The 16,980-nt window shown below is 43.0% G+C and overlaps 1 protein-coding gene across 4 annotated transcripts in view; it reads left to right on the top strand.

The window, feature by feature from the left end:
• NHSL1 (NHS like 1) overlaps window positions 1-16,980 on the top strand; it is a 183,901-nt gene that overhangs the window by 1,509 nt on the left and 165,412 nt on the right. For all 4 annotated transcript variants that reach the window (XM_088052586.1, XM_088052585.1, XM_014263295.2 and 1 more), the window contains exon 2: window positions 221-660. In XM_088052586.1, the coding sequence (XP_087908712.1) occupies window positions 303-660 (358 nt within the window). In that variant the 5' untranslated portion in view covers window positions 221-302. The remainder of the gene's footprint in view (window positions 1-220; window positions 661-16,980) is intronic.

Raw genomic sequence — 16,980 nt, 5'->3', positions numbered from 1 at the left:
TCCCTCCTCCCGGGGCCGCTCCCGCCTCCGGGGGCCACTCCCGCACATGGGCGCCGCGCGGGGCTCCCCCTGCGCCGAGGCGGCGGCTCCCCTCCAGCCCCGCAGCCTAGCCTAGCCCGGCCGCCCTCCCTCCCGCCCCGATTCATTTGTTGTTGTGCTGTTCTCTCTCTCCCTCTCCTCTCTCTGAACTTTTGTCACCGCGGCCGCTGCGCGGATGAAGACTTTTCGCTCCGGGGACGCCTAGCTCTCCCCGCCACCCCTGCCGCTGCCGTGCCCCGCGCTGCCCCCCGTCCCCGGCCGCGATGCCGTTCCCCCTGCGGACCCTGGAGCCGCTGAAGCTGTGCAGGTTGGAGGAGGCCGGCGGGGATGGCGCGGAGCGGGGCGGCCCGGCGCCGGGGGACCACGCCGGGGCGGCGGAGGGGGGCGGCGGGCGCCGCCGAGGCACGGTGCCGCTCTTCGGGACTCTGGAGCAGGTCAGCTCGTACGCGCTGGTGTCGCTGCTGATGCAGCCCCCCGCCCTCTCCCGCTGCGCCGGCGACATCTTCGGCGGGATCCTCAGCGAGGCGGACTCCCTGTGCCACCGCAACGCCCGGCTCCAGCGCCGCCTCGGAGCCCTGGAGGAGCTCCTCGCTCGCCTGGACCATCGCAAAGTCAAGATCCGTGAGTACCACCCTCCCCCGGCGCTGCCAGCTCACCCGGGACGGCGGCGGGGCGGCTCGGGGAGCGGGAGGAGCGGCGGTAGGGCGGCCGCCCGGTGGCGGGGCTGTTGGCGTGGCGGGCTGGGCTCCAGTTTGTGATTTATTTAAAACTAGAAAGGAAGGAGGGAAACTTAAGCATCCCCGTCTCTCTTTTCCCGTGCTCAGGGGCGGCGGCCGCCCCCGGTCCCACCGCGGCTCCTCCCGGGCCCCGGCGGTGCCCGCGGGCTGTAGCGCGGCGCTGCCCGTCCCCCTCCGGGACACCCCGGGCCCGGGCTCCGTGCTGGTGGCTCTGGCCCTGGATGCCGCCGTCCCGTGCGGGAAGGGTTGTGTCAGCGTGCGGGACTGGGGGCTGCGGGTGTTCCCCGGTGCTCCTGTGCGGCCGAGCCCTCGCTCGGCGGGGAGAACGCGTCCGCAGGGCGGGCAGCGGGCTGGCCGGGGGCGGGGGACCGCCAGCACCGGGAGCTGAGAGCGCTGTGATCCCGGGGGAGTTTGTTTGTATGTTTATGCCGGGTTTGCGCTAGACTTGGGATCAGCCGAGCTTCTGACAGTTCAGCCCACATGCTTGATTAATTCTTTTGTATGTGCATGGGAAGACCTCGGTAAATAGAAACCTGGATGTATTTTGCAGCTGGTTTTGTGTCTCTCGGTCCTCTCGAGCTTCTGTTTTTTGTGCAGAGCTGATCTCAAACTTGAAATTTCAACTTCATACAGAGCCCAGGCAGCAAGATGCAGATTCGGCCTCAGATTCCTAAGTAGTGGCCAGCATGGGGCGGCTGTTCTTAGGTTTCTTTCAGAGCCTGTTAAGTGGCCCTTAGAAGTGAGTATTTGTGCACCTACACAGAGCTATAGGAAAAGATGCATTTTATTTTTTTTTCCTGAGCTTGGTCCAACTTTGGAGAAAGGATCCAGTAAAAATTGTATCTGGTACATGAAGTCTTGTTTATGCGTGACCAAGCTCCCCACAGACAATGTGGGAGATGGCTTGCAACATCAGCTTAGCTTTCTCAATGTGCTGGAAACATTCAGGAACCCAAAGAATTGTGTTGCAACTTTTGTGGCAGCTGTATAAGGTGTAAGCCGAGTCTAAGCAGAGTTATTGCTCAGAGACCTCTGACAGTTGTTTTTTTTTTTTTTTGAATAGAAGTAGAAAGCTTGCTTTCTATATTACATACTTATGAGCAAAATTGATAAGGAAGGCCTTTCAGAAATAAGATTTAAAGGGTATGAACCCTGTATGGATAACTTACCTGTTTCATTGCAGAATTATTCCTTATGGTATACTTGAGTATGTGATTTCTCTGAAGGAGGACACCCTTATCATCCTTACCAAGCCTTGTGGTTTTAAAGTGTGAGGCTAAAGTTTTGTGCTAACCAGTTTTACTTTTTTTGGTGCTTTGTGATAAATGATAGACTGAAGGACCATTTCTTCCTCACCAAAACAAGTATAACCTTTTATGCCAATATAGTTATAATAATTTGGCGTGGCATGGTGCTGTCACACTTGAAATGCGAGTGTGTTATTACTGGGGATACTTGCAGTATAGTGGTACATTAAATTGATTGGCTGATAGGACGCAGTATTTATTAATCTCAGTTTAAATAGGACTCTAATGATTACCATACACTGATGCAATGTATATACAGGCAATGCTGAAATAAGGCTACTGCTGCACTGTGCAAACCCTGAAATTCTATGTGTCAGACTCTTAGTGATTGTATTCTTTCTTAGTCATCCTTTTGCACAAATTATATATTCATGAATTTTTGTTGTTGTTATAACTCAGTTCTTTGGCCTAAGCCTATTATTGCTTTTAATTTGATGGTCTCTGCTCTTGTCACGATGATGTCCAAAACCAGATGCAATTCTTTTGTTTGGCTTTCTCTCTTTGGCTTTAAATTCTTTGTGAAGTGGCATCTCTACTGTTCAGTTTTGGTACTTGAAATCTCATTGTTGCTGCTGCTATATTCACATTTCAAAGATCTCATCCATTTAAGTCTACAAGAATTAATAATTATTTGATTCTGATTTGTTGTTGGTTTTTTTTGGGGGTGTTTTTTTGTTGTTGTTTGTCGGTTTGGGTATTTTGTTTTGTTTGTAAAGGAAGGTTATTTTATTTACCTATTCAGTCACTAGGAATTGATGTGTAGTCTGTGTAAATGTGTAGAATATTGACATGAAGTTGCACATGAAGCCATGACAATTCTTACAGTCTTTCTAGATACTGCAGTCTGGTCAAGGCGATCAGGAAGGATGCTCAGTGGCACTTAGAGTCACAAACATCTCTGTAATACAAGCTGTCAAGGCTTGTCTGCAAATTTAACCCTGTTCGTGACATTAAAGGGAAGTATATGCAAAACAAAGAGAGTGGTTTAATAGTGCTGTCTTTATTTGGGAACATCAGCAAGGGGGATTCTTCCTTCCAAACATTGGACCCTCATGGAGTAAGCTGTTTGCTGGTGCAGGACTGTAAGAACAACAAGGATTGTATAATTGTTTTCCCATTGACTAGATTTTTACTGATCATAAACCCTTTCTTGTGAGGCAGATATCGTAAACTGTTGCACCTTTTGTGCTGCACAAGTGCACACACAGGTTCAGCATGACATTGTGTCAGATGACTTAAGTAATTTGCTCTTGCATTCAGGCTGAAGGGATAGGACATTGTACACCCGCTTTTCAAACCACAGGTAATTTCTACTTGAATAAATGGCTTTTGTTCTCTTTATGGGGCCCAGGCAATAATTTCCTCTTGCAACTGAAGGTCTCAGAACAACTTTTGAGATCCTGGCATGATGTTGTATGGGAAAGACCAGGAGAGGACTAGAAAACTTAACTTAAAATCTGTGTTACAGCCACTTTTTGGGAAGTAGCTGCAGACTGGAAGCTGGTAGAAGATATGCTGTGTGTCTGTGGTGTTTGGAAAAGTACATACTCTGAAATTGTGTTTTTTTGATTTTTATTTTTGCACTATCACAATTTTTGCAATATCATAATTTTGTTTCAAAGTAAAGTTTACATGCAGTACCCTTCAGATAACAGGGGTTCATCAGTGTTTGTTCTTCATTGAGCATGGGCAGGGGTGTGAGGGAGGGAAAGCAGGCAGAACAAAGCTCTTTGTCTCCAGTTAGTCACTCTCTGCAGTCATTGATTGTGCTTGCTGGTCTGTCTGTGCAGTGTCCTTGTGTGTATGTAGGATCCATACGCTCCTAGATCTAGATATTAGAGTATGAATAGGTAAAAGTGTCTCAGATGATCTCTGATATTACATACTCCCCGGTATTCTGTAGTGAATCCATTAGTTCAAGAACATCCATTCGCTGCTCCACATGGGAGAGAGCTTTCCCATGTGGCAAACTGTTTATGGATGTGCTGTACTGCAGTAGGTGCTATGTCTCAGCAACCCTTACTAGGGGTAAACTTCCCCATCTCTGGAATTCTGCCATGCCCTTCAGCTGGGAGACCTCTTGTCTGAGGGCTTCGTACTGGTGTGCCACACGTGTTTGGAGAGTTTAATTTCATGTCTGCTTCAGGACTTTGACAGTAGCTTTCAGATGTATGCAGTCTTGGCCATGGCTGAGTTTTCAGGGGTTCACTAGAATGACCGTGCTTTCTCTGGTTTGGTTTAGCTCGCTTTAACTTTTTGTTTAGAGTGGTAGAGAAGTTTCTCGTTATATCTCCCAGCTGAGAAACTTGTGCTTGACTCAATTTCAATACAAGGCTATTTTTAAGGTCAATTAGTAAAATGCTTTCCTGACATGTATTTGAGCTTTGCATAATGAGCAGGGTGTTGTGCCACAAGAAGGGACGTCAAAATATGATGAGACACGGCCCTATGGGCTGATGACTGGCTTATAACTCATGGTGATGGGAGGCACTAATGGCTCAAGCTGGTTTATAAAATTTAGGTGTAGTATGCAGTACTTGTGACCTTAGTTGAGCTGCACTAGCCATGTCTAGAGAATTAATTAGATTCAGTACTTTTTTAACAGTCTTTCATCAGGATTTCATTAAGCTTATGTGTGTTGCTGTTTTGCATGATGTTTTGTCATATGTTTCCAGCATCCAGCTGCCATAATGTGTTTTACACCACGGGACTTGCCTAACAGCTTTTTGTTTTCTAGCAGTGTGCATCTGTAGCTGCGACCTAGCATCAGGTGATGCAGTTTTTCATCACTTTTGGTCCTTAAACATCAGGGTGGGTGAGGACAAGTGCCTCTTTGAAGTGATCAGAGCTCGTTAAAAGGCATATGATGGCTGTAGAGAAATCTTGCATGAATTTCAAGGCCAGCTCTTGGGGAATGCTGTGGGGCCTTAAACAGTCATTGTTTTTGTAGGGCATGAAGAAGGACATTTTTTCCATTAATATTTGTCTTCTGCCCTCTGCTGTTATTTATGCAAAAAATGTTATTGCTGTTCTTTTCTGTAAATCCCAATGGTTTGACAGACTGGAAGGCTATCCCTTCCATCTTCTCTGCTATTTATTTTAAAGTCTTTCTGAAGAGGTGATTTGAGAGAGATGCTGGGAGATTAACCTAATGACAACTTCTGGTTCAGTGTCTCCACTAGCAGGATGGGGTTTGGCCAGTTGCACCTCCTGTTTTAACAAGAACAAACTGATTCTGTGGGAGGGAGGAAATGCTACCCCCTAATTAGTGTTGCTTAAAATCCTTCAGTGTTTGATTTTAAAGGCACAGCATAATAATTTGATTTTGATGCACAATGCCTATACATATGTGTGTTTTTATTTATTTTTTTTCCCCCCTCTGAGTTTAGGCACATTAATGCAAGAGAGCTGGGGGTGTGGGGAGTATGGCTTTCTATTTGTCTGTGTGATGGAAGGACAATCCAGTTTATACTTCATCTCCTGCTATTTTGTTTAGTAAGTATTTTCCACTCTTTGTGTGCAAGGCAGTACTGGAGCACACTTCCTGCTCTAGCTGAACAGGAAGCTTTATTCAGCTTATTCCTAGGGAAACCCCTCCTCCATCCCAAGCCACCAAAAGTGAGCATTATTTGAGACAGTATCAGCAGTAGGCAGGAGATGAAGGGACTGTCTAGCTTTCTATAGTTTCTGGTGTAAGGACAGAAAATACCAGATATTCATCATCTTGCAGCAGCAAGAAGAAACCTTCTTTAGAAAAGGGTTTAGGGATAAAAAAAGTCAAACAACACACACCCCCACAAAAGAAGGCAAAACACACCACAACCAAAATCCCCAAACTAACCACCAAAACCACAGTGTGCTCATGAGAAAGGTTTGGTGAGAAAAGACAGGTTTTTAGGTGAAGAACTCTGTTTTAGCACTATGTGGGAGCTACAGTTCATCCATGATTACAAATGCTTGAGGTGACTGCACTGTGATACTTCTCTCTGTTGCTGTGCAATACGAAGATTCAACAGCAAAGTTCAACCATGTTAAACAGTTAATTCCTAAGTTCCCCCTGGGAAAGAAAATAAGAATTTTTCTCTTTAACCCTGCTGTAATTATTCAGTTTGCTGCTCAGAAGCAATATAACTCTTGTTTTATTTAGCTAGTGCAAGACTAATTATCTGTGGAAATTCAACCTGATCCAAAGGAGATTTTGTTTGAAATAAGCAGGAAGAAAGTCTGAGTTAGAAAAAGATTTCCCATGGGGATGGTGGGCCAAGTCGTTGTCCTGCTGAGTGGCAAAGCTCCAGCTGAATTCAGTTTGATGAGGGTTTGGCTTGCTGTTCTGAAAACGGTTGACACTCTTTGGCTGAAATGTAGAGCTGCTTTGTACATTGCTCGGAACCTATTATACACCACCTACGAACATTTATTTCCGTAGAACTTATGACTGGCTTGATCCTTCAGGAAAACAGTTTTTAGGAGAGGTAGTTAATGAATTAAACATACTTGTATTTAGTTGTTTTCAATTAGGATCTGTTTTGAAGGTTGCTAGATATTTTAGGATGCACTAAAATGTCCTCAGAAGTTTCTCTTCCTATTAGTATTGGCACAGTCTCGTAGTGGTTGAGTGCAAGATAGTAATCTTGGTCTTGCAGGCTTCTCTCTAAGCTAAGATGAGTCTCCTGCAGAAGAATAATTTTTTGGATGAGCCTATTAACAAACATAAAACAGCATGGTGGAAAGCCACTGAAATTCTTAAACCCTCTGTCCTGGAATTTAAAGCAGCCTCTAATCAACAGAAAGTGGGATCAGGCTTTCAAGGGGGGTTGGGAGCAGCTTATCCCACACATGCTTAGTGTGTCCTGCATCTTCCACTGAAGTGTTTGGTGCTGGCTGCCCTCAGCCATGCGGTACTTAATTTATTGTTGCCCAGGCCAGATTCTCTGTGGTAATTCCTGGCCTTTTCCTGTGTTTCTGGGTGAAGGAGCAACAATTTCCCTTTCCTCATCTTCCTTTTTTTTGCCTGCATGCTCAAATAAATGATAAAATAAATGATGGCATGTTCTTTGTTTCCTGTTATCCAGAGCACTTGTGCAGCAGAAACAGAAAGGGGGATTGGGAAATAGAAGGAATTAAAAGACACACATTGAAAGCTTGGCAATTATGCAAAGCCCCAGTTTCTTTTGTAGTCCTAAACTAGCTATCAGCAGGCGAGATCAAAGCTGTCCACCCTAACAGTTAACAAGATCAATTAAACATGCTAATTAAATGTTGTTCTTGGCTGTAGGTTGGATAGGAAACCTGCTGGTTGGATGGCAGTCTCCAGAAAGCCTGGATGTCATGCCACTTAAGAGACTAGAAAAAAATAGTTTGCTACCTGTGGGTTTAGCACAGATTAATGTGGGTGGACTTTGCAAGATGTTTGTACTCATATCCTACCATATTTTAGTTGGGCAGGGCTGCTTCTGGCTTCAGGCTGTCATGGGTTTTTTCTCTTTGTCATTTGTAAATTATGGTGGTTTAAGTTAAGTTGTTTTTATTTATTTATTTATTGGCCTCTTGTCCTTTAATCAGCTTTGTGCATATGAGATTTCATTGCCCTTAGAGAACTAGGAGTAGTCAGAATACAAATGTTTAAGGTCCAATGAATGTGATTGAGCTTAGGGCACTATGCAGTCTGGAGGCAGGGTAGTTACTTCTGCAGAGAACCAAGTAATTGCTTTGCTGTCGCTCTTCTCAGTAGTTACGCTGCTGAAGCCACTAGACTACACAGTTTTTAGGTTAAGACCTGATTAATTTTTTTTCATTCCCTTCCTCTTATTTTCTCCTCCTCATTTTCTTTAATAGTTTAGACTCCTCACTCACCTCAGGTGTGCTCTGAGCTGCCTCTCCCTGTTCTGAGGTGTGACAGTTTCAGTGTCTGCTTCTCACCTCACCACCCATGCCACTTGTTAAAACTCAGCATTTTGCCTTCCTCAAATACCATACCCTCTGGAAGCCTGATGGTTGGTTGGATTAGTGGGGAAGGAGGTGAGGAGATGGGAGGCAGAAGACAGGGAAGGGTGAAATTTGATCGAGCTTCTGGCTTTCTCCTGACAGCCCCTCTCACCCCTCTATTTCATAACCCCTTGGTGTTAGCCCCAGTGTAAGGCCTTCCTGCCTGGGGTTGTGGCACAGTGGATAGCACCATAACAACTGAGTATGCCCCTTTCTTCATTTTTGTTGTTTCCTTTCAAACATGTCCATTGCTCTGCTATAGGAGTACAAAGCAAGTGCAAAACCATTTACACTGTTACAGTGATGGAAGTGAGAATATCAAGGTATTTCTTGAAATAAAAAATCCCTCAAAGGAGCTGACTTTAGTGTGTGTCTGTGGCTGAGTTCTTATAACTTTCAAACTTAGAGGACATTTTAACCTTTCAGTAAGTTTAATTTCCCTAATGTGAGCAGCGGCTCTTAATTTGAAATTTGACATCTTGATAACAAGTAGATCTGTTAAGTTAGTTGATTGGACATTCCTTGGACTGTAATCAGGCTGTAGCCTAGCTAACCAAATTTTGATTAATCTAAGATTGTAATTTTTTAATTAACTTAGCTCCTCCTTTTCAGAGATTAGGACTAAAACAGCTGCCTCCTGAAGTATATTGGAACTGTGGATGCTATCTGAAGAACTCAGCTACTTGTTGAAAAAACTGTGTTTTTTCTACTAGCACTAAATGCAAATGTTAATGATAATGGAAAAATGATAGTGATTTCAAGCATAATGGGTAATAATGACAATGGTGGGATTTTTTTTTCCTGGTTGAGCAACCAATTGGAAAATGAAAACAAGATACTTCTACAGTATGTTTTAAATGGTAATGTGTTGTACTTGAATGTTCTTCTTTCTTCTTGGTTCTCCCAAATTTATTTATTTTTTTTTTAGTGTCAAAATTCTGGCTACAGAAGAGCTCTTGTAAGCTTTTAAGTGGTGGGATAAATATTGCCAGTCACTGGCTTATATACATTCTTTGTGTCTGGCTGTTATATTTGCAAAGTTTCTCAAAATCTTGGGTTTGAGTAAGAAAGCAAGTCCAGTCTTTCTCCTTGCAAATGGGTATCTGTCTTTTGTTTTCTACTTTATCAAGTTTTAACTTTCGGCAGCAGATGGGGTTTGCTTACAGGAAACTCAGCAGGACCCAAGGTGAGTGCTTTGTGGGTTATCTCTAGTGGCACCTTTTGTTCCTGCTGTATGGAAGGGAAGAGCTCCCAAGCAAGTGGCTTTCCCTTCCTGTTCAGGATCTAGTTCATGGTGAGAAACTGCATCTCCCTGGAACAACTGAGAAAGCAAGTGATGTTTGGCTAAGGCAGTATCATTAAAAGTTAAAAAGAAAATAGCAAAATGTTGTTAGCCACATTGTCCTTAGAGGTGCTCATGACATTTTGAAGTAGAAAAAAGAACCCAAGTACCAGGAAATAAGAACACGTTCTTACAAAACTTTTCATTAACTGTGATAATTGATCTTCAATTTAGAAGAAAGATAGCACAAGAAAAGCTTGATTGGTAACACAGCAAAATCCATCACCCATTATTCTGGACATGATGCAAGTAAAATCCTTCCTATTCAAATTTTGAATTATTTTTCCTCTCTCCAATATATGTCCAAGATGCTGAAAAATATTCCTTTGTAGAAGTCCAAGAACCCAAGAATTTCTGAAAATGACCACTCTGTAAGGTTGAATAATTGCATTATTGTTCATATGCATGTGAACATATGATGTTCATGTTAACATGAACAATAATGCACATAAGTACATGGTTATAGCCTCCTTTACAGTATTTTGATCTGCAGTGTTGGAAACATGGAGGCCTTCTTATGTGAACTCTAAGATTTTTAAATATGAGAAAGAAATAAATTTGTTCTAGATTTGTTATGAGGAAGAAGGAATGAAAGTACAGTAATGTTCATAAATATGTATTGGTGTGTTGGTTTAGATGCCAGTTGTCTAAAAAGTTGTTTGTTGAGCTAGTTCCTTGTTCTATTAAAATAAAGGTAGGTAGTCACTATGTGGTTCCTCCTGCTAACTTTATTTTAATAATGTACATGTGATAGAAGATCAAGTATTTTAAGGTATAAATATACTTACCATAAGCTCATTCTGCATGGCTGAATGCATGCCGTAGGGAATGGCTATGGTTGGAAACAGAAGGGTGATAATGGGGTTGGAACTGAAAGGTTTTGTACCGGTTGCATTCGCGACCTTGTTGGAAGCCCAGATATGGGAAACTGGTATGGCAACTGATCTCGGTGGGGCCAACACCCTTCCTGCTATCTCTGGCTGCTGCCCTCGCAGCCGGGAGCATGTGCAGTCCTGTTGGGCAGGCTGGGGCAGCCTGAGCCCCGCAGGGAGCAGTCCCATGGAGGGGGGGCCCTGACCCCGCTGGGCTGCAGCTGGGCTCAGCCCCACTTGTGCAACGTGAGCCAAAGTGGCTCTGCCTCTGCACTTCTGAAATCCCAGGTGGCGTCGCACGGGGTTTGCCTCGTCCTGGGGAGGCAGGCGTCATCATAACAAGGGTGGTTTCAATGTAAATACGTTATTGCAACTGATTTTAAAACTGCTGTTGCAGTTATAATTATACAATAATTATGAAATACGTAGAATTGCAATCTATAATCGTGGTCTTTACCTTCAAGAAAGACAGGGAAGTTGGAGAAAACGAGGTAAGTGTGAGTCAGTTCTCTTGCCCTGCCTTGTCTTGATGGTCAGTGGAAGGCTGCCCTTCTCCAAATCTGTGTGGAGAGGAGGGAGGCTGTGCTTGCTTATCCTGAAGGAAGGTTAAACTGTAGCGTTGGCCTGTTGGCAATAACAAATTTCCTTAAAACATTAGGAAGCACTTAGACGGCACAGCCACAATGCAGATTTAAGTGCGAGTTAGAAGGCTCTTTGCCCTGAGAGAGTCTAGTCATAACACATACGAGTGAATCCAGAAGATGGTAATTTAGTTAAGTGTGGCTTAAAAAGATCTGTTTTGAAGAACCCAAAGTTTCAAACAGTTACAGGCTTTTTTGAGGTCTAGAGGAAGAGCAGGTAATTAGAAATCCACAGAGTGTTTGCCTGAGGTGAAGAATACCACAAAAACAGAGCTCTTGGTGCTTTTTAGTTTGTGATGTTACAAAAGCCTCTGTTTGTCCATATCTGTTATAGAGACATTGTGTCTACTGGATGGTAATGAAGACTAAAACCATCTGCAGTGCTTATTATCTTGCCTGCTCCCACTCATTGCTGAGTTTGGCTTGAATTCTGTAATTTGCGATGTCCCCTCTGAAGAGTGTGGTATGTAACATGGGAGGGGAGTGCTCTTTAATGCATGTTGTTTTGACCCTGTTGCTCTAACTGAGCATGTTTTCCTCTCCCACTCCTTTTCCCAATACATAAAATACAGTAGCTTTTTCTTTACATTTTTTTACTGTTAATAACCTTGCTGACAAATTGTGAAACTTGCTGCAGTCTGGAAATAGCTGCAGCTTGTAAAACGTAGGATGAAGAGTGGGTAATTTAGCATTGTACACAGAGATAATGTGCTGCAGGTTAACACATCAAATATTTAAATGACTTAAATGCATTGTGTAGTGCAACTGGTAGAAAAATGAATTAGGTCACGAAAGACAAAAGCTTGTCTTCATTTGAGCTCCTGTCAGCTTGGCGTGTTTGTGCTCCACTGGTTTTATCACTAGTTATGTCTGTGCACATATGGTATTTTTGATTTAGATTATTATTAGTGGCTTATAAAAAGACGAATTAAGTTAATCCCAAAGACAAATGAAAGCATGGGTACACCTCTAGTGGAACTTTGAATTTATTAGGGAGAACTCCAGAATATCTCAGCTGTTAACAGAAACAGCCAATTGGAAAAATGACTGACTGACAAAAGGCAGATAGCACCAAATAGCAAGCGTGGGTGAGAACTCAGTGTGTAAACACTGAAGTGAGAAGTCTTACTCGTTGTCAGCCTGAAAGTTCTGCATGGTCATGGTTAGCACAAGAGCACAGCCTCCACTCACAGGGTGTTACAAAAGATACTTTACCTGTATGCCACATGCTGCATTACCTTTTTCCCCCTACCTTGGTGGCTGTTGTTGAAGCTCAGTGAGTTTGAATGGAATGAACCTTTTCAAGAAAAAGTTCTTGAGGCTGCTTGAGTAGTCACCAAAGGTCCTGTCTTGAGAGCATTGCAGCAGAATGGGTAAACCTAGAGTGTTCCCATGGGCCCACATGTTGAGCTTATCCAGATCCCTCTGGATGGCATCCTGTCCCTCGGGCGTGTCAACCACACCACTCAGCTTGGTATCATCTGCAAAGTTTCTGAGGGTGCGCTTGATCCCTTTATCTGTGTCATTGATGGCATTAAACAGAGCAGGTCCCAGTATAGGCCCCTGCTTGTCACAGACCTCCATCTGCACATTGGATTATTGGTCACCAGCTTCTGGCTGTGACTACCTAATGCAAGCCCCTACTCAGGATAGCCTGAGTGGGAGCCAGGTGCTGAGGGCTGTATGCATTTGGGTTTTGAATCTCTCCAAGGATGCAGCAATCACAACCCTCATAGTAAAACTGTTTTTCCATGTGCTTAAATGGAGTTTTGTGCATTACAGCTTGTTCTCATTGCCTCTTGTCAAAGCATTATAACCATGAGCAGGAATACACTCTCCTTGCTGAAAGGCTGTCCAGGAGAGGTACTAATGCGACCCAAGATGAACAGCTTGACCAAGAGAGCTGGATTACTCTGTGGCCTTTGGTAAATGTCTGTCCTGGTTTTGGGGCCAGGACAGGGTAATTTTTAGATGGGAGGGTGTGTGGCCAGGACCCAGACGTTATTCTGTACCACCTCAGGCCATTGCTGCAGGCAGGGGAGAAATGGACTTGCTCTTTCTCTCTCTCTCCCCTGGGGAGAAGGGGTTCTCCCAGTTAAGAAAAGATGGCAAGGGAAGCTGTCTGGTATTTGCTTATTGTCATGGGCTTTCTGTGTAAATTGTTTCTTTGTCTTATACATTTTGTTATTAATATTGCTGCTGTTCTTTTTCTTATCTCATTGCTGTTTCCAGTAAACTGTTCTTATCTCCACGTGTGTCTCCAGTTGGAGTGAGGGGGGGGAGCGAGCAGTGGTGTGGTTTTAGCAGGAGTACTAAATTGGAAAATACCATTCCTAGACTGTGACTGTGTCTTAGCACATTTATTTGAAAAAGAATGGGCAAGAGAAGGTGTTAGTTAATCAAGTTATAGAGCTGGGAGCCAAAAATCACATTCTAAAAATTAAAAGTAATATTTTTTATTTTTACTTATTATTTACTTGAGGACTTCTGACCTTGCAGTGCTTCTTGGGAAGAGCTTTAATACTCTCCATAAATATACCTATTGTTTCTGTTGAAAGGCAAGGTAATGAACTTGATCTCAGAAAGATGGAAACTGTCTCCAGTGGAGAAAGTGGAAACTGTTTCCAGTGTCTCACCTTACAGATCCTGTTGGCAGTAATCTCCTGGGGAGTGAAAAGCATTCCCTGTTTGCAGGAGGAGTCCTGAACAACCCTTCCGCATGCTTAAGAATTTCAGCAGCGGCTTCTCTTTGAAATTCTGACAAAGATCCTTGGCTGGGTTTTTGGAAACTGTCTAGGATCTAGGTTACATTACTACAGTACCCTATTTTTTGCTTGTTGATGGGAGCTTTATTAATGAGGATGGAAAACGTACCATATAGTTCTGTTCCTCATCTTGCTTGGGGCAAGCAAGTGAACTCTGATGAGAATTACAGGAAACACCTTTTTGATCATCCACAGCAGCAGTTGATCAAATAAAGTAATTCCTCAGTACCCTGAGTTGCTGCTAATTAAACAAATTTTCCTATCCTTCCTTAAGTAAGCAACCCTTTACGCTGACTTTAATTGCCAGGACTTTGTGTGATGGTGCTTTAGAAGAAAGCGGTGATTTAAGGGCCAAATCAAAGCTATCAGGGAGAAATAGTTTTGTTTTAAAATGTTTTTGCTAGACTGCAGAATTATCATAACTTATAACTTACATGCATGGATGGCAAACTATCATTATACATTTTTTTCCCAATGCAAGTTCATAAACTCTTGTTAAAATTGTCCAAATACTCATGGAGGAAGCCAAACTGGCATTCAATACAGCTATATTTAAAGCTCTTGGCAGGACTTTTCCCATATGAAAGATGTTATGTGTAAGCTCTTGGAATAAAACTCCCAAGAAGTTTTGTGATGACAATTCTAAAGACTGCCAGGTCATCTAAAATTAAGAGATTTTAAATACTGGAACAGAGTTCTGTGTCAGAGTTTTCTATTCTTACAGTGTCTTTCTGTTGTCCATGTAAATTGATTTTTGTTACAGCACCTCTGGGAAATATCCACTGGGTAAGCTTGTAATCTCAGGTATTTGGCACCTCTGTTGCTTTCTGCCATGGAATCCTGCAGAAAAGGGGTTCACTGAAAAGTCTCCTCTTAAGTATTTGAGTGTAATGAATGATTTATTTTTTTTTTTTTTTTTCCTCCCCATATTGTGCTTCTAAGGAGAATAGTTATAGCCTGTGGAATACATCCTGTTTTCTTGGCTGCAATGAAACCCTTGCTTCTTATTGGTAATACCTACTATTTTTCTTCTTTGTGAAGGCTGCCAACATCTGACCCAGGACTTCTTAAAGACAAAGGCTAATAGAGATGTGTTCCTTTTGTTTTGTACCAGAGAGGAAAAGGTTGGTGTTTTTTCAACCAGTTAGTGTTCCCCTGTGGTGCTTTCAATCAAACCTTGTGTGTGTCTCTCTCAAAGCAAAAAAACAAACACTCAAAACTACCAGGTGAAATTGATTTTGCCCAAAGTGTAAGAAAGCCAAAAAAGTAAGGGCCTTTTATCCTAAATGCACATATTCTAATTTTGTTTTTCTAATCTGTATCAGTAGTGGTGCAGATTAACTCCCAGTAATTTTTGATTTGTTTGTAATCCTCAATACACATTTTTATATAAATAGATCATGTAGCTGAAACTTTTTTTTGCCTGTTTCTTGTTTGCATTTAAGGTCAAGAGGACACATGGGGTGAAAGTCTGGGTTGACTTACGATTTGCATTTTCCAACATCGGTTTTGACCTTGAGTTGCTAAGTATGAACTTGAAACAAAAGAGCTTTATAGAAGTGGTTGATGGATGGGTTGTAATATTGAAGCTTCCCTCCCCCATGCTCACATCCTCAGAGCTCAGTCCATCCTTACACTGAAGCGCTGCCTTCATAGGCAAGAGTCTGCTGCTTCAGGAGATAAAAATGCTGAGGCTGGCACTTTGGGAGTCTGTTTGTAGTAGTGAAGATGTAGGAGAGAGAGAGAAGTCAAAAGTGTGTAGGTAAGTTTTGGGGTTTTTTCCTATCTTTTCCTTTCAGTGGGAAGATGTCCCCCAGTGTTTCCTACTGAAGTAATGTTTTAGATAAACATCTTGCCTGTCTATTGCATAGGAAATGCTCTTGTATTCCTTTTGTCTTCTCTCTGCAAACAGCTTGCTTTGTGGGGATTGTGGTAAATTTTTCAAAAACTACTTTTTTATTAAAAAAAAATTAAATTTTTTATTAAAAAAAATAAAACCCGTTTTGAGCCCTATCCCTCTCCAGTGGTCCATTTATTTCAGTACTTCTAGCTATCACAAGTTTGCTTTTTGTCAAGTCTGCAGAGCAGCATCTTCACTGAAATGATGTAAAAAAAAGGATGAGGTTGTTTTGGGAGCAGAGGGAATTTGCAGCAGTGGAAGTAGCAACCTGGGCGGGGATACACACACACACACACACACACACACACACACACACATATATATATATATGTACACATACATACAGGGACACTGGAGACCCAGTATTTTGCAATACTGAGATCTGAAAACAGGGTTCCCCCTAACTAGGGATTGCCCTTGTGTTTTTAATCAAGCTTCACTAATATTCAGTACTGAGTGTGGTGTAAGGGCAGGACTCCTGCAGAGCTGTGGCCGTGCCCTGTTGGGCTGGCACTGTGGCTCCCAGCTGGGCTTCTGCCAGCAGCCTGCGGGGTCCTGAGATCAGAAAATGGGGGAATGTGGCTACCTGTGCTATCATAAACTAGCCTATGTTGGAAGGGACCTTTAAAGCTCATCTAGCTGCCTCCTTTGTGCTTAACTAATCTGTTTTGCCGTGAATGGAAAAGGTAAGTTGGTTACAAGAACAGATGGCAAAAATGGAAAGGGATGGACTGAAATGAAACAAAACTAGCAGGAGGCAGGCATCAGTCCTGTTGAACTAAGGAAGTTCTGTCTTCTGCAGTCATCTTGAAGTCAAGTTAGACTCTCGTGTGTTGGCTTAGTGTTGCCAGTGGGGGGGTTGGTTTGTTTCTGAAAGAAAAATAAACATAGAAAGGGAGGGGTGTGTCACTTATTTTGCTAGAGGAAACTTTTGGGAAAAAACAAAATTAATGTGAAAAATCAACAGATGTTAAAATGCTATGGATTAAATCCTATGGGTACTACAGATGCTGAGAGTGCCTATAGTTGCCAGCATCCTTATGAGGACCTCTAATCATTACAGCAGTCTTGTACTGTAACCTTGCAAGATCTCCTTTGGGATGATTGAGGCTTGCTTCAAGATCAGAGATCTTCCTCTGCAGGTCTTGTAGGGACAGATCTTGATTTTGGAAAGTGGGAGTACTGAATTTGTGGGTGCAGAATAATGGGCTGATGCACAAAGAAGTGAGAAACCTCTGTATGGAAATACCACCACCATCCTTAAATGGAAGAGCAACATCCCTTCCTTGGAGGCTGATGCTTCAAAGTGAACCACAAGGTAGATAGGGCCGTTGTGATGTGGCCATAGCTGTAGCTGAAGATGTTCTCACAATTTTCAAAAGGGCTTTGAGG

Source organism: Pseudopodoces humilis, chromosome 3 (genome assembly GCF_049639895.1).
Source record: "Pseudopodoces humilis isolate 2021_Gansu_Grassland_sample_001 chromosome 3, ASM4963989v1, whole genome shotgun sequence".
NCBI classification, from domain to species: domain Eukaryota; kingdom Metazoa; phylum Chordata; class Aves; order Passeriformes; family Paridae; genus Pseudopodoces; species Pseudopodoces humilis.
Note: the sequence above shows the minus strand (reverse complement) of the source record. Positions and strands in the feature narration are given on the sequence as shown.